This window comes from Gossypium arboreum, chromosome 3, assembly GCF_025698485.1.
Source record: "Gossypium arboreum isolate Shixiya-1 chromosome 3, ASM2569848v2, whole genome shotgun sequence".
Taxonomy (NCBI): domain Eukaryota; kingdom Viridiplantae; phylum Streptophyta; class Magnoliopsida; order Malvales; family Malvaceae; genus Gossypium; species Gossypium arboreum.
Genome location: NC_069072.1, coordinates 136,546,397 through 136,568,719, shown reverse-complemented (window position 1 = coordinate 136,568,719; position 22,323 = coordinate 136,546,397). Strand labels below are relative to the sequence as shown.

Genomic DNA, 22,323 nt, shown 5'->3' with positions numbered 1-22,323 from the left:
GTCATATAGGTAGGCTGTAACAACATATATTTGACGAGCCTATTAAGTTTTTCACCTACTGTCAGACTAATAAGATATTTAAACATGATTACATCCACCAACTTTACATTTTTAGGGCTTTTGTGAAAACCATTGTGCTAAATGTCGCACTTTATATCCTATAACTTCATTTTTCTTATTTTGTTTTCACACATATACCAATTTATATCCTACCAACTTTACATCCTTAGGTGTTTGGACTATAGGTCCAAAAACTCCATGTTTAGCAAGTGAATTCAATTTTGTTTGAATTGTCTCTTTTCAATTTGGTCAATCTTTTCTATTTCCACATTCCTCGACAGATTTAGGTTCAGGATCCTCATTTTCTTTTGCTATTTATAGCAACATTATAAGTAAGAACGTTGTGATAATTTTTTAATTCCGGTTCCATATTTTCTCGTATTGACATAACTTTTCGAGATCTCTTTATTTTTATCATTTTCAGTTTCAGTTTCAGTTTCAGATTCTTGAATCTTTCTTGAGTTTTATAATTAGTTATGTCTTGAGTATCTTTTCAGGAGCAACCGTCTCCACTATATAACCATCTTAACTCATTACTTTCTTTTACGAAAATTTTCATTTTTGAAACTAATTAATCTATCATGCTTTACGCATGCATTACTTTCATTTATTCTAAACGGTTGCCTTGTTGGGACTTGCGATTGAAATTAGAGCATTTTTCAATTGGTTTGTAAGATTTGTTTACTTTATGCAGGTTAGCAAATGCATCAGGCAGCTAATTTGTAAAATGGATTATCTTATAAATTTTTAGTTCACATTGTATTGTACAAGGATATTAGATAATAATACTTCACTCCAAATATTTTATTCATTCAGATGTTTATTCTCTCTCCATAATGTTGGGAAAACTATCTCATTGTAATTAATAACTCATGTCGTAACTAAATTTACAATTAATAGCTCAAAAACATTTAATAATATAAGGAGACTCATATCAATGTATGATTCCGACCTCTTATGAGGACTCATCTTTGTACGTTGTGGTCGAGTAATTGAAACATTATCTCACATCCAAAAAAAAATTAAAATTGGAAAATATTAGCTTCTAGTCAAAGGGAAGTATTTATTATTATTTAATGGCTTGATGTGTGCAAGTGTTGTAGTATCTAAATCAACATAATCTTATGTTGGAATAGGAAGTTTCGTTCTCATAAATAATAGTTTAAATATTAAAAGGAGACATTCAATCAATAATTTCTCTAAACTATTTTGCATATAAATGAAAAGCTTTGCAAATTTTGTTTTAATTTATACGCAACAACCATTAAAAGCCTAAGATATTAACTCATTAACATTAGCAAGAAAAATTTTCTTAATTACATATCAGAAAATATAATTTTTTTCAACAAACAAACTCACAAATGACAAGTTACGAGTTGATAACACATATGTGATTATCATGTAGATGCATCTATCAAAACCATCAGCACACAACGGATGAATCGACCCATATTCATTTTATAAATGCAAGACATCCAATTTCAACTTTATCTAGTGAGTTTTTTTTTTTCGCTTAATCAAATCAACAGTATACAAAGCTGAAGAACAAACAACACATTAAAATTCTTTAATTTAAAGAATTTTCTAGTTCTTTAATAAATGTTTATACGAAGACGCAACATGTAATTTTTCAAGACATATTTTTCTCCAGATAAACTGTTGTAATTTATAGATATTTAATATTTTTCTCATTTTAGTCTCAATAGATATCCATTTCAACGAATATCTATGAAGCTTAATAAATTTCTTCAAAACTTATAGATGAAAATAATACATAATCCACAATAATTTGTTCTTGGAATAATATTATCGTACCTTCTAGAGCCTTTGATTAATTTTGCACTACTTCTATTAGAGACAGAATGTGTTGTTTCAGAATTTACAAAACAGGTGTCTTCATCATCGATTTTACCAAAGAATTAAATAAATCCATATTATTTATTAATAAAAAATATAAAAGGAAATACTATAAATAATCATAAGAAAATATATATAAAACCATTTAAAAGAAAAGGAAATAATAAAAGCATTCTTAAAACATAAAACAACCGAAACTGAACTCTAAGATTATCAAATGTCCTAATTTTTAGCTTCATGATTTCTTATTGATTTCTCAACTTTGATCTGCTATACTCTTCTTGATTTCTTATTTTTTGTCCTTCCTTTTGGCCTGCGTTTTTCCACCTTGAAAGAACCCTTTGCCCTGCGATTTTATTAGGAGTGTTGAGTGGATTTTACTAATACTGAATCGACTTATTATTAATCGAATTATCTTAAATGTAAAAATTTTTAGTCGTTAATCGAATCGAAATTTTTTCAAATATATTAACTGAACTAAAATATTTTAGTTAATTTAATTAGAAATTTATATATTTTTGTCTTTTGGTTAAAATAAGTATAAAACTTATAAAAATACATAGCTAATGTCCATTTTCTTTTATTTAATAGTTCAAAACACTTTAAATGGAGGTAAAAACAACAAATAAGATATTAGAAACACTATATAAGTCTTAGAAAGTTAACAATCAAACACTACATAAGTCTTGAAAATAACAAATATTTCGATTAATTGATTAATTCAGTTAATTACTTGATTCCGAACCGAATTAATTGATAACTGAAATTATAAAATATCATTAATCAGCCTCTAAACAAGCTAAATTCTGCCACCGACTAGTTAACCAAATTAAATCAATTCGATCAGTTAAATTGTTTTTATCTGAACTGTGAACACCCCCTAATTTTTACATCGTGAAAGAAAAGTTTACTTTTTTTACAAAAGTCACAAGGACTTTAATAAATATAATTTAGTTAGGTGGAAAATAGAAAAATAACAAGTGAGCATTATTGTTAATCATTTATCGGAAATTATTGTTAATCATTCATCGGAAATAAACTAAGAGTTATTGAAATATTTAATTTTAAATATTTGAGTGGAAAACGAAAATAATAATAATTAATTTTGTAATTTACTCGATTTTGTTATGTACAGGTAACTTGAAATAAAATAAAGAAATAATAAAGAAAACACCACCCACGAATCAGCGTTAAAATTATTAAGCTGTCCCTTTTCTCTTTGATATCATCTAGGATAGTTTCCGTGTTGAGCTGAAAATGGGCAATGTAACGAGACGAAATATTGTATAGATATATATACTGAATAAACAGCAACGCCATTGTTGTCAAATTCCATTGATTTTCTTGTTAATAATGAAAGGAATGAAAAAGGTATATGCCATTTGATACCCAAAGCTCATTCTTGGGTACTTAACAAATTATATGTATTTAAATACCTTTTGTTTTGATCACCAATGAATCACACAACTCAATCACTTTACAAACTCAGGCATGTTTCTCCCTTATGCATAAACCTAGCTAGGTCCCGATCTTCGGCTTCAAAAGGTTAGACAATTCTGAATCTTTAAGAATTTATGTAATACGATGAACAACAAATTAAGAGTGCTGCATCTGAAAAATGATGTTCCAGTAATCATCCCAGAATGAAAAGCTGAAACAGTTTGTTTTAATGGCTGAACCAGTTTTTGTTCAACTTGGTGCCTTCTCCATTTTTATTTGACATGGGATTGTTTTTTCAGAGAAAACCCAGAATTCCTATGTTTTGTTAATTTCTTATTTGATCGTGTCTCTGAGACAGAAATGGCAAACCAGCTTGGAGTTCTTAATGCGTTAGATGCAGCAAAGACACAATGGTACCATTTCACTGCAATTGTGATTGCTGGAATGGGTTTCTTCACTGACGCTTATGACCTTTTTAGCATCTCTCTTATCACAAAATTGCTCGGTCGTATTTACTACTTCGATCCACTTTCTTCAAAGCCTGGAACTTTGCCTCCTCGTATTGCAGCTGCTGTTAATGGTGTGGCCTTTTGCGGAACTTTAGCTGGACAGCTTTTCTTTGGTTGGCTCGGTGATAAATTAGGCCGAAAACGAGTTTATGGACTCACCTTGATGCTCATGGTGATCTGTTCCATTGCCTCTGGACTTTCCTTCGGAAAGTCTCCAGCTGGTGTAATGGCAACGCTTTGCTTCTTCAGGTTTTGGCTTGGTTTTGGAATCGGTGGTGATTATCCCTTGTCAGCCACAATCATGTCTGAATATGCCAACAAGAAGACTCGCGGAGCGTTTATTGCGGCGGTTTTTGCAATGCAAGGATTCGGAATTTTAACAGGTGGGATTGTTGCCCTGATTGTGTCAGCTGCATTTGATCATGCCTACAAGGCCCATCCATATAGTGTTGACGGAGAACACTCAACGGTACCCCAAGCCGACTATATTTGGCGGATCATACTGATGTTTGGTGCAATTCCAGCTCTTCTCACTTACTACTGGCGAATGAAGATGCCTGAAACAGCTCGTTACACCGCCCTCGTAGCCCGAAATGCCAAACAGGCAGCTGCAGACATGTCTAAGGTCTTGCAGGTGGATCTCAATGCGGAACAAGAGAAGGTGGATAAGATAGGGACAGAACAATTTGGTCTATTCAGCAGGGAATTTGCCAAACGCCATGGATTACACTTGCTTGGAACAACTTCAACCTGGTTCTTGTTGGACATTGCTTTTTACAGTTCCAATCTGTTCCAAAAAGATATCTTCAGTTCAATTGGTTGGCTCCCTAAAGCGGAAACCATGAGTGCAACTCAAGAGGTTTACAAAATCGCCAAGGCTCAAACACTTATTGCACTCTGTGGCACGGTCCCTGGATACTGGTTTACGGTCGCTTTCATCGAACACCTTGGCCGGTTCGCAATCCAATTGATGGGCTTCTTCTTCATGTCTGTATTCATGTTTGCTCTTGCCATCCCTTACCCACACTGGAAAAATAACAACACAGGTTTCCTCATCATGTATTCATTGACCTTCTTCTTCGCCAACTTCGGACCCAACGCCACCACATTCATCGTGCCGGCTGAAATTTTCCCTGCCAGGCTGAGATCAACCTGCCACGGGATATCAGCAGCGGCCGGAAAAGCTGGTGCCATTGTAGGCTCGTTCGGGTTCTTGTATGCTGCACAAAGCACACATCATGATAAGATTGATAAAGGTTACCATACTGGTATCGGAGTTAAAAATTCACTGATCGTGCTTGGTGCAGTCAATTGTCTGGGCATGCTTTTCACTCTTTTAGTACCTGAAACCATGGGCAGATCATTGGAAGATATAACGGGTGAAAATGAAGAAGATAACGGGTATCAGCAGAGATTTTCTGTTGAAAAAGTTCCAGTCTGAGCTATCGCAAGTTCAACTAGGATGTTTAAGATCATAAACTGAATAAGACCATAACAAGGACAAGGAATTGAAGTAATAGTATAATACTGTTTTTAAAATATGTATTTATAAATTATTTATAAACATATTTTTAGTATATATAATTCCTTAATTTTTAATATATTTAAGGTATATATATTATTCATATTCATATGATTTTATTATATTTTATAATCTATCGAGACTATACATTATTATTATAAGAATTTTTTAATTTAAGTTGAGATTTTATCACGTATCCTTAAATTATATTTAAAATTTTTAAAAATAAATAAAATATATGACAAAATCTCAACCCATTATTATTATTAATAACTAACTCTAAAACATAAAATAGTCAACGCCCTTAATAATTTTTAATTAAAACCAAATAATAATAACTTTTTTATTTTTACTATTATTATTATAAAATCCTTATTAAATTATATTTTCTTAATTAATTATTAAAATAAAATTTCTTATCTAAATAATTTTATTAAATTGAATATAGACTAAATTTTCTATTTTAAAGTTTAAATTAAAAATTAGCTATTTTTAAAAATATTTATCTGAATCAAATAATTTTTTCAATTATTAATCAATTATTTTTGTTAAATTAATTAATAAAATATAAAATAATTTTATGAATGGATTAGTATTTGGTACATTGACAGTATGTTTTTTACTTACACAAACAAAATTGAAAATTATCATGTGTATCATTTTTTTACATATTTTTAATATTTTAATATTCTCTATGAACACTTGTCATCACCATAATCCTTCTTGTGGAATCCAAAAACTCTATTGCTAATACACCAAATATTTTCCTTTATTAAATTAAATGTTAAATTGTTTTGTTTTTAATTTATTTATTGTATAATTAATTTATTTATTGAACTTATGTTCTGTCTCCATTTAAATATTTTTCATGATAATTATAATATTTAGGTAAATATTTTAGTTATTAATTATTATATTTCTTAACTCAGATTGCAGGTGAAGTAATCAAAATATATATTAATGTAAATAGAAAAAAATGTTTAATGTAATAAAATAATAAATTAAGGAAAATTTTGTGCAAAACTTGTTCAAGGGTTAATGCAACCAATGTTGAAGAATGAAAATAGATATAATGCCTCTGGAATTAATGGAGAAGATAGTGAATTAGTGATGGGTTGACTCATTGAAGAGAATGAGGGTACACTTTGGTGCAAAAATGTAAATGAGGCATAAAGTGTCGCTTAATACATTAGTATTATATAATGATAATTCATGAATTTATTTATGTTATGTGACCTAAATTCTTTGAGTGCTAATACAACTAATAATGAGGTCATGATTGAACTCTTGAAGAATAAAAATAAATATAATGACCTTAGAATTAATGGAGCAAATAGTGATGGGCTAACTCAAAAAATAGCTAAAGAGGATAAGGATTCATAATTAAAAACAATGAAAATGAAAACTCTTGAATAGATCAACGATGCACTTTAGTCAAAAGTTATTGTTATGGAGGAGAGAGTTCCAATTTCTGATTAACAAATGCGAGAAACACATTAACGTTGTCTCTTGTTGATTCCAAATTTCAACCCATAAAAGAATTTGTATAAAAAATCAGAGAAGGCAAGGAGGGTCAACAAACTCAGTGGTGGATGTATTCAAGAATGAAAGGAATTAGGCAAGGGAGCACCATTTTCCCCTACCTTTTATAGTTATTAAATCGTTAGCATTGTATAAAAACATTCCTTCTAGAGTAATTGTTAATACAAATTACAAAAAACTCTGCTATAGCCATTTTTGTACCTTCAATGTATTCTACGGATAGAAGAATACATAGAGTTGAACATTGTAAAATAAAAAATTGAAAGATTTCGTTGAAATTGTTCATTTGGAAATTTCCTGAAAAGCAAATCATACGGTTTTTCTCTCTATCGGAACAATAGGGTCGTTATGCTCATTACTAAACTTGTTGAAGAGATGAAATATAACCAAGGTATATCTTTTTTATCAAAGGTTGAATCGATCATCAGAAGAAGAATTAGGTCAAAAATTAGGATACATTCTGGGAAAATAAAACTTCCATCGAAGAGAAGCAAATGAAAGGCTTTCATAAAAATTCTCGTAGAATCGAGAATGAATTTATCATTCTGTACATGCCAGATCATGAATTAGTAACTGCATCCAATCTCTAAAAAAATCAGAATTGTTTCGAACTTTCTATTTTTGGAATGGGAATATTTACGTAATCCCCATGAACAGGATCAAACCTTATTCCATGGTATTTACATGAGATTCCTCTTTCTTATTCTTAAGCAAGTCCCCAAGAGGGCTTAGTTGATCCATGATTTATGTTTCAGCTTTCGTTTCCTTTTTGTTTGTTCCGAGAAATATATCGATCAATTTCGATATTGCTTTATAATTCCTTTACAAATTGTAATTAAATTACAAAATTAATATATTAATAAAATTATATTTTAACTCTCAAATTTATCACTTTCAAGAAAAATTTTGACTCTCACTTCTACCAATACCCAAATCTTTAAGATTACAAAATTAATAAATTAATAAATTTGTGTTTTAACTCTCAAATTTATCACTTTGAAGAAAAATTTTGACTTTCACTTCTACCAATACCCAATCTTTACAGGGGGATTGCCACCATTTTTAATTTCATTGAAAAATATTCAAAATGGACTGATTGTTCGAGTCGTAGCAATTTGTATCATACCCGACAAGTCAAGTGTGAGGTAACACAAAATTTTAAGTAAAATTCGAAAACAAAAGCACTTGAATAATACAAACAATTCATCAATTAAACCTATAAAAGAAAATGGATCAATTAAATCAACCCTTTATCAGTGTATTATCTATAATTTTTAGAGCCATCATTGGCCTATGGCATTAATTAATGATCAATTAATCCTCCACCTAATAAAACAATTTTATATGAAGTCCAAACTTTAATGCCCCTCTCATTTCTTTTGTATTCATATGCCTAAATAAACTAATCCCAATATTGTTGTCTCTTATTTCTTGTGTTCGTGGATCTATGTATGCCTTGACAACCTCAGAAAAAAATATTATTCTTGTCGATGTCCTATTTTCTTGGTCAATTCAATGTGCACTGTCAAGATAAGGTCTAAGTAAATAAACCCTTGTATACAATTGTCAGATTAAAGCATATTATAAAGGTTTGAAAAGAACTATTGTCCTTAGTGGTGAATAATAAATAATAATTAACTATTTGTCCTTAAGTAGCAATTGCTAAGGAATTCAATGTCCCTTAATTAAGCTATCGGGTTCAAGTCTTGTGGGTGAAGAGATAATTTTAGGAGAGCTTTGTACCCTAATTAGAGATCTAATCTGGCTCGACTCAAATTTTAGTTGAAACCCAACTTAATCTCAATAGAAAATTATTAAATTCTATCATCAGTCCCTATATTATACATAAGTTATGAATTTAGTCTTTGTACTTTAATTTGGTCATTTTTAGTCCCTGTACTTTATGAATTTTAAAATTTCAATCCTAAACAAAATAAAAACGGTTAAATCCATTAAGTTCTACTATTTCCAAAATTTGATGTGACAAACATATTATCATATATATATAATGTCATGTCAGCTTGTTATTTTCACGTATTATTTACAAAAAAAAAGTCAGTTATGAATTTAAATTCGACTGTCATTTGTATCAAGATTGAAATTTTAAAAAAATTAAAAAAAATAGTGACTAATAATGATCCAATTCAACAACTTCTACAAAGTATAGAGTCTAAATCTATAACTTATACAAAGTTCAGGGACTAACAACAAAATTTAACCCAAAAAAAAACCATCAATTTCATGATTACAAATAATTAGGTCAATCAGGTGGACTAGATTTTCCATCTTAGGGGAGCAAAATTACATGATTCATTTAGCTGTTTCCTCAGAACTTGCTTGGTATTTTCCATCAAAGTTAAATAAATATATTTATTTAAACTTTTGTAATCATATATATGATTTTGTACTTTATGTTTTGTTTTTATGGATAAATTTGGTATCTGATGGTTGCAATATATTCTATGATTCATCTAATATTGTTTAACCTACACCATATATAAATTTTAATACATTCCTTTCGTGTTCAATTTGGAAGGTTTAATTATACCCCAATCCCTTTATTTTTGGACTTTAAAATTTAGTCTCTTTACTTTTAATTTCAAGAATTTAATCTCACTACTTTTCTGATTTAATAATTAAAGTTAAATTGATAATTCTATGAACTAAATATATGTTATCAATTGAACTTTAATTTTTAAATCAAAATTTGAAAATTAAAATGTTGCATATTTAAATTTAATGAAAATATATTAATAGTGTTGTTAGTTAGATTTTAATTATTTTCAAATCAGACAAGTGGATAGATTAAATTATTGAAAATAAAAGTAGAGTGATTACATTTTAAGTGCTCAAAAAGTATAGGGTCCGAAAGCAAAATTAAACCATATTTCGAATCGCTTTCATCCGCTATGTATAGAAGAAATTTAATTATGTGCTAATAAATTGACATAAAATAAAGAAATAATAAAGAAAAAAAAACACCCACGAATCAGTGTTAAAATTAAGCTGTCCCTTTTGTTTTTGACATTGTCTAGGATTGTTGCCGTGTTGAACTGAAAAATGGGTAATATAAAGACATTATACAGAAGAAACAGCAACGCCATTGTTGTCAAATTCTATTTACTTTCTTGGTAATAATGAAAGGAACGAAAAGGGTATATGCCATTTGATGCCCAAAGCTCATTCTTGGGGACTTAAGAGACTATATGTATTTAAACACCTTAGACTTCTCAATCACCAATGAACTCACAACTCAAATCACCTTACAAATTCGGGCCTTGTTTTCCCTTTTGCCTGTGCCTAGAAACAGGTATTTGTCTTCTAAAGGTCAGGAAATTCTGAAACTTCAAGAATTTATGTAATAAGATGAACTGCAATGACTACAGCATGTGAAAAAATGATGTTCCAGTTAACATCCTAGAATGAGAAGCTGAAACAGTTTGTTTTAATGGCTGAACCAGCTTTTGTTCAACTTGGGGCTTTTTCCATTTTTATTTGACATAGGATTGTTTATTCAGAGAAAACCCAGAATTCCTATTTTTTGTTAATCTCTTACTTGATCTGGTTTCAGGTAAAAAAAGACAGAAATGGCAAACCAGCTTGGAGTTCTTAATGCGTTGGACGCAGCAAAGACACAATGGTACCATTTCACTGCAATTGTGATTGCTGGAATGGGTTTCTTCACTGACGCTTATGACCTTTTTAGCATCTCTCTTATCACAAAATTGCTCGGTCGTATTTACTACTTCGATCCACTTTCTCCAAAGCCTGGAACTTTGCCTCCTCGTATTGCAGCTGCTGTTAATGGTGTGGCCTTTTGCGGAACTTTAGCTGGACAGCTTTTCTTTGGTTGGCTTGGTGATAAATTAGGCCGAAAACGAGTTTATGGACTCACCTTGATGCTCATGGTGATCTGTTCCATTGCCTCTGGACTTTCCTTCGGAAAGTCTCCAGCTGGTGTAATGGCAACGCTTTGCTTCTTCAGGTTTTGGCTTGGTTTTGGAATCGGTGGTGATTATCCCTTGTCAGCGACAATCATGTCTGAATATGCCAACAAGAAGACTCGCGGAGCGTTTATTGCGGCGGTTTTTGCAATGCAAGGATTCGGAATTTTAACAGGTGGGATTGTTGCTCTGATTGTGTCAGCTGCATTTGATCATGCCTACAAGGCCCTTCCGTATAAGGCTGACAGAGAACACTCAACGGTACCCCAAGCCGACTATATTTGGCGGATCATACTGATGTTTGGTGCAATTCCAGCTCTTCTCACTTACTACTGGCGAATGAAGATGCCTGAAACAGCTCGTTACACCGCCCTCGTAGCCCGAAATGCTAAACAGGCAGCTGCAGACATGTCTAAGGTCTTGCAGGTGGATCTCAATGCGGAACAAGAGAAGGTGGATAAGATTAGGACAGAACCATCCAACTCTTTTGGTCTATTCAGCAAGGAATTTTCCAAACGCCATGGATTACACTTGCTTGGAACAACCTCAACTTGGTTCTTATTAGACATTGCCTTTTACAGTTCCAATCTGTTCCAAAAAGATATCTTCAGTGCTATTGGGTGGCTCCCAAAACCTGAAACCATGAGTGCAACTCATGAGGTTTATCGTGTTGCCAAGGCTCAAACACTAATCGCACTTTGTGGCACGGTCCCTGGTTACTGGTTTACGGTGGCATTCATTGATCACATCGGCCGGTTCGCAATCCAATTGATGGGCTTCTTCTTCATGTCTGTGTTCATGTTTGCTCTTGCCATCCCTTACCAGCACTGGAAAACTCACAACGCAGGTTTCCTCATCATGTATTCATTGACCTTTTTCTTTGCGAACTTCGGACCCAATGCCACAACCTTCGTTGTGCCGGCCGAAATTTTCCCTGCCAGGCTGAGATCAACCTGCCACGGGATATCAGCAGCGGCCGGAAAAGCTGGTGCCATTGTAGGCTCATTCGGGTTCTTGTATGCTGCACAAAGCACACATGAGGATAAGGTTGATAAAGGTTACCATACTGGTATCGGAGTTAAAAATGCACTGCTGGTGCTTGGTGCAGTCAACTGTCTGGGCATGCTTTTCACTCTTTTGGTGCCTGAACCTAGGGGGAGATCATTGGAGGAGATAACGGGTGAAAACGAAGAAGAAAAGGGACAGCAGCAGGCATCTGTTGGGAATGTCCCTGTCTGAACCATGGCAAGAACGACTAAGATGTTTCAGATTAAAAACAAAAACAAAATAAGAGCATAACAGGAGATGGAATTGAAGGAGTAAAATAATGTTAGCATGAATTGATGATCATTTGATAGTACTTGAATTGCAGAATTATGTATTTGTAGTAATGATTTTGATTTGGGGCCTCCCACATCAAATTAATAATTTGATATATTATCTGTAACTGTGTTTAAAGTTTGGCCTATTTATATAACAACCGTTAAAAGATTGAATAAATAGACAACTATTTTCACATATTATTTGAGTTTAACTTCAAAAAATTTTCAAATACAATATTCAAATGGATAATTTTTGTGCTAATTCTTTCTAGAATAGTTTAGGAATGTTAGAAGATTGAGCAAGAACACAAAGAACTTATTTTTGTATTTTTTTATTATCATGCAAATAAAAGTTCACTTTTATTTATAAAATTGTAATACCTCTTTATATAAACACAACTATTCAATAAATATATTCTAAGAATGAACATGTTTTAAGTGATATAACTTTTGTATTCAAAAGTATAACTTATCTCCGTGTAAAGTGACAACTTTTGACCAAAAGTTCAAACTTTTGGTTATTTACATTTCATATGTAGCCATCAAAAACTATATATGTTTTGAAAATATTCAGAAAATTCATTTTAATATATTCTAGATTTTGATAATTTTAGAAATCAATTGTATAAATGAAGATATCTTACAATTAAACATTCATTTAGTAAAAACATGTAAAAGTTAATCGAACTTGTATGGTATACTATAATTTGAACTAATTATTCCATTTGATTAACCGAACACATCTTATATTGCAAATAACTCCCGCCACAAGTGAAAGTTTGGTTGTTATTCGCAACACTCCTCAAATACAATCGATTGTTAGACAACCAATCATTGAGCTCCTACAAGTTGTTGATGGTGGTCCAATACATCATGTTGTTCAAAAATTACCAGAAACTATTGAACAACCAATAATTGTAGAATATGTCCAAGAAAATATTAATACAAAATTATAAAGCTCAACTAGGACTAAAAAATAAGCAATACCTGGTGACGATATAATGCATCTACAAGAAGTTAACCATAACATTGAAGCTGAAAATGATCCTGAAACATTTTCACAAGCCATGAGTTGTAGATAATATGAGTTGTGGCACAATGCCATAAAAGAAGAAATAAATTTTATGGGATCTAATTACATATGGGATCTAGTTAAATTGCCTAAAGGTGCAAAGGCCATGTAAATGGCTCTTCAAAATAAAAAAGAATTCTTTAAGCAATATTGAGAAATATAAAACAACACTCGTTGTTAAAGGATTCAGTCAAAGAAAAGAAATAGATTACACAAAGATATTTTTTCCCGCATTTAGAAAAGATTATCTTTGTACTATAATGGCATTGGTCGCCCATTTTAACTTGAAATTACATCAAATGGATGTGAAAATGAAATTTCTTTATGGAGATCTTGAGGAGAATTTTTATATAAAACAACTAAAAGGGTTTTCAAGTAATGATAAGCAATTGATATGCAAGCTTATAAATTCATATATGTATTCAAACAAGTCTCTCATCAATGGCATTTAAAATTCCATGATGTCATTTCTTCATTCGGTTTTGTGAAAAACATCATATATCAATCCATGTACTAGAAGGTTAGTGGGAATAAAATTTGTTTCCTTGTTTTGTATGTGGGTGGCATTTTACTTGTTACTTATGATAAGAGTTTGTTATATGAAGTGAAACAATTTTTCTCTAAGAATTTTGATATGAAAGATACGGGTGGAGCATCTTATGTTATTGGCATTATGATCTTTAAAAACAAATCTAAAAAAGTTGTGAGTTTATTTAGAAAAACCTATATCGATAAGGTTTTTGCATTTTAGATGAAGGATTGTTCACTTAGTGTAGCACTTATGGCGACAGGTTCAACTTGAGCTTCAAATGGAATAAATGCAAAACATTTCATATGCTTTTGTTGTTGCAACTTAATATATGCTTAGACTTGTACTAGACCTGATAATGCATTTTATGTTGAAATTTTAAAAAGATAAGTAATCCAAGTTTAAACTATTAAAAAGTTGCAAAGAAAGTGATGAGGTACTTTAAAGGGAATAAGGATTACATGTTTATGTATAGATGAACTAACAACTTAAAGGTAGTTGGTTACTCAAACTCAGATTTCACTTAGTGTGTTAGTTTACGAAAATCAACATCTAAATGTATTTTTATGTTAGTTATCGGAGCCATATATTGGAAAAGTACAAAGTTGACCTTGGTTGTTACTTTTACCATGGAGGTTGAGCTCGTTTCTTGCTTTGAGGCAACCTCACATAATGAATGGTTGAAGAGTTTTGTGTCAAAATTTAAAATTATTGATTTTATTTTTAAGCCATTAAAAATATATTGGGATAATTCAGCTATTGTTTTTTTGGTTAAATAACAAAAGTGATACTTGAAGACATCAAGCATTTAGCCATAAGGGAACACGGAAAACAAAGTAATCATTAAACACACTAATATTGAATTAAAATTATCGATCCTGTAACACTTAAACTCATCTTACATTAATTAATTTCATCATCACAACTATTTTCAATTTGGATAATTATTTGATATACAAACAATAAAAAAATTTTAATTCCAAGCAAAATTGAAATTTTACCGTATGTTAATTTATTTATTAATTTTTTAAAATAATTTAAATATACATATTATCCTTTTTTTTACTATCAATATATTAAATAATTATCCTTTTTACTTTTTCGAAACTAATTTCACAATCCTTGTGATATTATAATTAGGTGAGCGCGTACGGGCCACGGATTGGCAAATCCAAAAGTAATACAAGGAATCCAAATTCGATTGGGGGCATTCAAAACCCTAAATTGAAGGAAAAGGAATCCACACCGAATTGCAGGTAATTCCAGAAAATCAATCATCCAGAAAGAAGAGAAGAAGCAGATTCGTAGCAAAACGATGTCGGATGCATACGAGAAAGTGAAAGGAGGTAGATTAACCTTCAAAGGAGGAAGCTTAGCGACTCGCAAATCAATCGACAAAAGCAAGAAGAAGCACAAGAAGAAAAAGATCGCCGAAGATGATTCTCAGCCTACCCTCGACGCCTCCGTTTCCGTCGAAGGTTCTGAATCTGGTGGAGCCGATATCTACACCATCGACGCTGCTAAAAAGATGAAGTACGAGGAGCTGTTCCCCGTCGAGGCTAAGAAGTTCGGTTACGACCCTAAAAACCCTAAAGCCACATCAGTGGAACAAGCCCTCGATGATCGTGTTAAGAAGAAAGCTGATCGTTACTGTAAATGAGGTTCTCTTGCTGTTGAATTACTAATGTATTGTATTTTCATACAATTTTTGTAGAATTTAACTCGATGATTCCGGTATGGGGTTTCAACCAATTCTGACGCTTAAGTAATTTTGTATGCTAAATTTTAATTAATTGGTCATTGTTTATGTATTTTTCTGCATTTAGATTCATCTGTTGAAGTGGTGTGCATTGTTCTGTAGTTGATTTGTTTAAGACCCTTTGATTGTTCTTTTAGCTAACAAAATTAATGGGTTGCTTCAATTGCTTTGAGAAACTACTAATTCAATTCTTGCTTGACTATGAATACTTGATATTACATGACCACCGTCACAAAGTTCTTGCTTCGACCATTAGATTCATCTGTTGAACATATGCATTCTTTTGTGTTCATCTATTTGATACTCTTCATTAGCTAAACAAACTTAATGGGATTGCTTCAATTGCTTGCATCCCGGGATTTCTGTAACTATTAATTTAGCTCTTGCTTTTCACATCATCAAGCTCTTCAACCATTAGGTTCATATGTTGAAGATATGCACTGTTCTTTTGTCTTGCACTCTGGCTATGGCTATGGATGCAGTTTCTATGTTACATCCATTTCGTACTCTTTATCGGCTGAAGAAACTCATCGGATTGCTTTAATTGCATTCATTCTGATTTTGGAAACTAATAACTAAACTTGGATCTCTGGATGCTAATTAAGCATCCAGGTTATAACCTTGACTACAATTTTTTTCAAGTACACTTGTAAGTAACCATGTGCTATGCCCCTCATTAACTAAAACCCTAAGCAGAGTTCTTTTATTTAGCACCTACATGTGCTTTCTAAAAGCTTATAAGCATATTTCTCTAGGTTGCTCCGCTTTTCATTTTTCCTAAAGCACTCATGTTTAGTACTTATGTTCAGAACATATTCATACATGGTTATTATCCTTCCCAGGATCCTTCAAATCTATTAAAGAACATAAAAAAGAATTTAGCATACTCATGTTGGGCACATATTCATATTTGATGTGGATATTGTTGTTTTAGTCTTTTTCTTTGTCTTTTGTTTTTGGGGTTTGGAAGAGATTAACTAATGTAGAGCTTGTTCTCTCTCCTTCCCAATAGTTAACTTCCAAAAGTTGCTCCCTTTCAGAATGTGTGTAAGTAATCTTTCAAAAATGAGAATGGCTTGTGGATTTTGGAGTATTGTTTTTGTTTTGGATGCCCTGATTTCACATTCTTCTTACTTTGATTCAAGCAAACTTGGCTGAGTCCTCAAATAGTGTGGGAAATCTAGGGGGTGGGATACAGTGGTAATGCTTGCTGAAATTTGTCATTGAGATGATGATTTGTGTGGTGGAAAAAGAAAAGTAAAGCAGAGATGCTACTGTTATACCTGTCCTTAGCTCAGTTGGGAATTGGATAAGGTGAATTTTAATTTGATACAATTTGAATTAAATTTTTAAAATAAAACTGATATTTGTTACTTGAATTTAAATGTAAAATAATTTTAATATTTCATTATTTTTGTTATAGTAAAATGGGTTAGGTAAGAGATTTTAAAATGTTTCGAACACTGAATTATTTCGACCCATAAATACCTTCAGTCATGATTAATATCAAATTTTTAAGCGAATGTTGCAATTGGTAAAGGTGTTGATATCAAATTTTTAAGCGAATGTTACAATTGGTAAAGGTGTTGGTAAAGGTGTTGAGTACACAATGAAACAATAAAGTGATATTTTGAAATTAAAATTTATATTTACTTGAAAGTAATATGATAATAAAATAATATTAAAATATTTATTATGAATTTTTCTTAAATATATAAATTTGAACTCATCAAGATAAAATATTCTTTTTTTTTTGTTGTTGTTATGCGTTCTTAAGAAAAATTGAGGTCAAGTAAATTCAAAAGAAATGAAAAGTTACGTATCAATCTCTAAAATTAAGTAAAGCATTCAAATTATATATAATCACGTGATATTTTAATAAAAAATTAACAATAAATATAAAAATTAAATCACAAATTTAAATATATTAGAGAGATTAAAATTGAAATTTAACTACTAATTTATAATAAAAGAAAACACCATAAGAGGTGCCTGTATCAATAGAAGAAAGATCCTTTGAACCTTCCTTTTATATATAGTTTATAGATTTTGCTTTGGTGTTCTAATATAATATATATTGATATTTATAATTTTCTTTTCTAATTACATAGTTTAAATTTTGGTACTACCATGCATGTTAAAATTTTCAATCAATTTCTTTTATTGTTCTAAACATGACTAAATTTAAGAGTGAAAGATCAGATATAAAAGATATGAGAGAATGAAAAAGAAAACCATTAAATGGGTAGAAAAAAATAGTTCTACAAGTGAGATAAAAGAAAAACATTTACATATGTCAAATTTAAAAAAAAAATCCTTCACCAATGCTAGTAAAAGAACATGCTTAAAAAATCTTAACCTAAAATAGAAAAGGTAAAAATACAAATATTAAAATTTATTTGTAGTCCTTTTAAAAGTAATTGCATGAATTAATTATCTGGTTAAATCCAAATGTAGGTGTTCATGTGTGGTGTGTCAGGCTTAGAATTTTATAAATTCCTTATACAACCATACCCATTTAAGTCAGATCGGATCGGATTAGACTTGATTAGGAATTGGGTCATTCTTTTACGATCGAAAACTCACTTGAAAAATGAGGATTTGGACAAAAAAATAAGACCCATTTTTTGAATGGGTTAGGCCTTAGGTAAATTTTTTTATCTAGGCCCAGTCCAACCCAAATCACATACTTATATTTGAGAAATTTTTATTTTAATATTTTTAGTATATTTGATATATTATATAAAAAAACATAATCTAAAAATTTATTATGGTCGGGTCAGATTGAACTCGAGTTTAACATTTTTTATATGAGTTGGACTTAAAAAAAAAATTAGACTCATTTTTTGAATCGAGTTAGGCCCAAATCGAAAAAATAGACCTAAAGTTATATATCAACCCGACAACAATGTCTAGGTTGGATAAATTTCAGTAGCCAAATTTACATCATAAAATTTTATTTATAATATTTTAAATTAGGCCATCCCGAATAGAATTCACCTTATCCAAATCTATAAGCTCAAGTTTTGCTAATATGTACATGTAATCTTAATTCAATTTACTAGATTTGTTTTCAATCAAGCGAAATTAGGGTTAAGAAAGTTTTTCCTCAATCAAAACTTTTGTTTTTCCAATCAGAACAGCCATTTGTTTTTGAAGAAAATACCAGTGTTGATCAATGGCTAATAGGCAACCACAATTTCAATTGACGGTACATCATTGTCTAACTCCAAACAAGGATCGTCACTTATCAAAAATCGGATTTCAGCTTCAAATTCGTACGTTTCTCGATGATGATTGGCAAGGGGATTACCAGGATCAATTCGTTTTGCCAGAATTCGTGTTCGGCTCCGATCGACACCGTAATTACGTCAACCGTCGTTTACTTGAAGCCGGATGGGTCGATCCAGGCAGCCTCGAGAGGATATTGGATATCGCTTTCTCCGACGGAAAGTTGATTTTAGAGAAAGAGAAGAATGGATTTGACAACATGGTAATGATAATTTTTCGAGTTAAAAGGATCGTGATGAGGGAAGATGACGAGATAGCGGCAACGGCAGCAATGGAATTGTCAATGCGAGAAGATCCGATGCTCATTCCCGCGACGAAAGAATCGATCCAAGCTTTAACAAAAGCGAAGCTTGGTGAAGGTGATGGCGATGGCGATGGCGATGGTTTCAAGTGCGTGATTTGTATGGAAAAGTTGGTAGAAGTCGTAGCTTGCATGCCATGTTCTCATATCTTTCATGAAGATTGTATCAAGAAGTGGCTCAATAATAGTCATTTCTGTCCATTGTGTCGTTATCCGATGCCTACCGATGCGAAAAAATGTTAGGGTTTGATTTTCGAGAAATTTTAATAATAAGAGTAATTCTATTAAAAAACTTTTTTTGAATTATCACAGGCAATTTTGTTCATTTGAATTTGTTTAATGTTTGTATTTATAACATAATTCCTAATAAAATTATTATAATGATTTTAGTTTATCATTTCAAATATTATTTTTTTATTGGAGTGAATGCCTCAACTATTTTTCTATTTTCGTATCTTCACATATTTTAATTTATCATAATTTAATTTATATTTTACAAAATTGAGAATTATTTCAATTTTCGCAAATACATGAAATGTCAATTTTGCTGATTACCTAATTGGATTAATTTCTTAATTTTCATGAAGTGAAGATCAATTTCTAATAAATTAAATTAGGATGATTAATTTCTTTTTTTTGGTAATATAAAGAGATAGAAATTCCTAATTAGATAAATTTCTTTTTATAAATGAAGGTATGAGAGAGTTAATACCATCCATTGAGGATGATTAACTTCATAAAAAGCTTGTCCCTTTTGCTGCATAGCTTTTCCATTGAGGACGATAAACCTGATTAATTGTGCTGGTTTGCGGCAAAGGATAGGCATTGCTCTCCATAATCATTTTGTCGATACATTGATGGAGGTAATTCATCGGCCGGAAGCTTTTGGAATCCGGTTTGGGCAGGACTTGCACCCCTAAAGTTGAGCTACTTGTGAAGCGTTTGTTGAGGAATAAAGTTGCTATAAAGAGAGGTATGTTGCTAGCTTAATTTTCCCTTTTATTTTTCCATTCTTAGTTTTATGCTTGAGTTCAATAATTACCTCTTTATAACCGCATGTTGTTAAGGTGTATAATAATCACCATTATAACAAGTAAAATTTGGATATGTAAATCGGGCTATTATAGAGAGAGTTAATTGTATATAAAAATAACATAATATATTACAAATTAAAAAATAAGTCGAGTCAGGCTTGAGCCTTGAATGTTCAAACCAAGCTTGGCACATATTTTAAATAGACTTTTTTCTCTGAGCTTATTTTTCAAGCTTAATATGTTTGCTTAAACCCTCGCAAATTTCAAACAAGTCTTCGAGCTTAGCCAAATAACCTAACCTTTGAAATGATCTACTCTAAAGGGAAGTACTCTCCTAATTCTCATTTAAATATTTAACTAAGACATATCATGTTATGGTTGAAGGCTAAATTTTGTTATTAATCCTCATACTTTGTAAAAGTTGTAGATTTAATCCTTGTTCTTTAACTTGATCATTGTTAGTCTTTTTACTTTCCAAATTTTAAAATTTTAGTCCACACCAAACAATAAATGTTAAATTTATTAAGTTCGCTATTTTGAAACCTAAGTGCCAAACATATGATCATATGTGTAATATGTCAAATTGTTATTTCCACATATTACTTGTTAAAATCCAATTAATAGATTAATAATTATCATTTACGTCAATATTGAAATTTCAAAATTCAAAATATACATAACTAAATTAACAACTTCCATAAAATATAAATACTAATAACAAAATATACTCTACAACAAATATATGCACCATCAAGTAAGTTTTACGTATTTTTAAGACATCTAAGTGGTATGAAAATTCAAATTTAATAATGGAAACAAATTGCAATAAAACTGTTCAAGTGACTTTACACTTCATGCTACTTATGACATATAAGCCTCATATATTATCAAAGAATAATAACATAATAAATTATCATTAAATTAAATAAAAATACCAACTTAATTATGTGTGCTACTATAGCTTATCTAACTTTTGTACTCCATGTGGGATCATCATTATAAATTTACTCTTAACCATTCAAAATAAATGTACTAAAGAAGATGGAAAACATAAAACATGAGTAGAATTAAAACTCTAAAACATAAATTTATTAGATAAAAACTAGATACCAAAAACATAAATACAACTATAGAAATAAGACCCAAAAATAATCCTAAAGGGAAATTAATTATTAATTTTCTTAAATAAATTAACAAGGATGACGACACATGCAAATATCATTTGGAGTTTTGATAGTGTAGCAAAATCCATGAGCATCTTGTCCCAACTTGGCCCTACATGCATTAAAGCATTCATTTATTTCACACCCTCCACTATGCCCAAACACTAGACAACTCCCTATTGCATTTGCCACCTTTAACTCAGTGCCTGTGCCCAAAAAATGTACATAAATTAGTAACTTAAAATATAGTTTAAAAGAAAATAAGGGTTGCTTCATTAAAAAAAAATGTCTAATTAAGGATAAAGGGAGGGATTCCAAAATTGTTAAAATTTAAAGGTATAAGTTAATACAATGGTGAAATTGATGGAAATGTTAAAAAAATAAGGGTTGCTTCAAAAAAACATAAATATATTCATAAAATCTTAAACTTAATATATGGTAAAATTATAGTTTGATCCTAAAAATGTTGGAATTTCAATTTAATCCTTTTAAAAATCATAAAGATATAAGTCAATACAGAAGTGAAACTGCATTTTAGCTCTCATAAAAATCTAAAACTTAAACACAACCTAATAACATTTTCAGCTTCAATCTAATTATATTCAGAGTTACAACATAGAATTAAGAAGAAGAAAATGAACACATAATGATTAATAAAAGAAATTAAAAGATTACCAGCAGAAATGAAGAGAAGAACAAGCAAAATGGCAGAAAATGAAAGGGTTTTCATTGTGTGTGTGTGTGTGTTTTAATGAGTGGAATTTGAGAGAAAATGATATGTGAGAGAGATGAGTAATTTTGTGCTCGAGTGATGATGGTATTCATAGTGATAAACTGATGATTTTCTTTGTAATTTTCTTTGGGAAAAGTGTGTAAATGGTAAGTACTTTTATTTATTTCCTAGTTTAATAATTATTTTTGGAAGTTGTTTTCACAAAAGGATGGAAATTGAGGGAAGAATTTCCTTAAGTGAAAGCT

At 30.9% G+C, this 22,323-nt stretch overlaps 4 protein-coding genes across 4 annotated transcripts; all 4 read left to right on the top strand.

The window, feature by feature from the left end:
- Positions 1-3,708: 3,708 nt before the first annotated feature.
- LOC108475338 (probable inorganic phosphate transporter 1-5) lies at positions 3,709-5,307 on the top strand. Its single transcript, XM_017777300.2, has one exon. It carries the CDS (start codon positions 3,718-3,720, stop codon positions 5,305-5,307), a length of 1,590 nt encoding a protein of 529 aa, XP_017632789.2. The 5' UTR covers positions 3,709-3,717.
- A 5,210-nt stretch (positions 5,308-10,517) lies between these two features.
- On the top strand, positions 10,518-12,171 carry LOC108475583 (probable inorganic phosphate transporter 1-5). The gene has a single exon (XM_017777566.2). It carries the CDS (start codon positions 10,518-10,520, stop codon positions 12,111-12,113), a length of 1,596 nt encoding a protein of 531 aa, XP_017633055.2. The 3' UTR covers positions 12,114-12,171.
- Positions 12,172-14,922: 2,751 nt separating this feature from the next.
- On the top strand, positions 14,923-15,608 carry LOC108475488 (uncharacterized). The gene has a single exon (XM_017777460.2). The coding sequence runs from the start codon at positions 15,113-15,115 to the stop codon at positions 15,455-15,457; it is 345 nt and encodes a 114-aa protein (XP_017632949.1). The 5' UTR covers positions 14,923-15,112; the 3' UTR covers positions 15,458-15,608.
- Positions 15,609-18,560: 2,952 nt separating this feature from the next.
- On the top strand, positions 18,561-19,511 carry LOC108475822 (uncharacterized). The gene has a single exon (XM_017777798.2). It carries the CDS (start codon positions 18,735-18,737, stop codon positions 19,389-19,391), a length of 657 nt encoding a protein of 218 aa, XP_017633287.1. The 5' UTR covers positions 18,561-18,734; the 3' UTR covers positions 19,392-19,511.
- Positions 19,512-22,323: the final 2,812 nt, after the last annotated feature.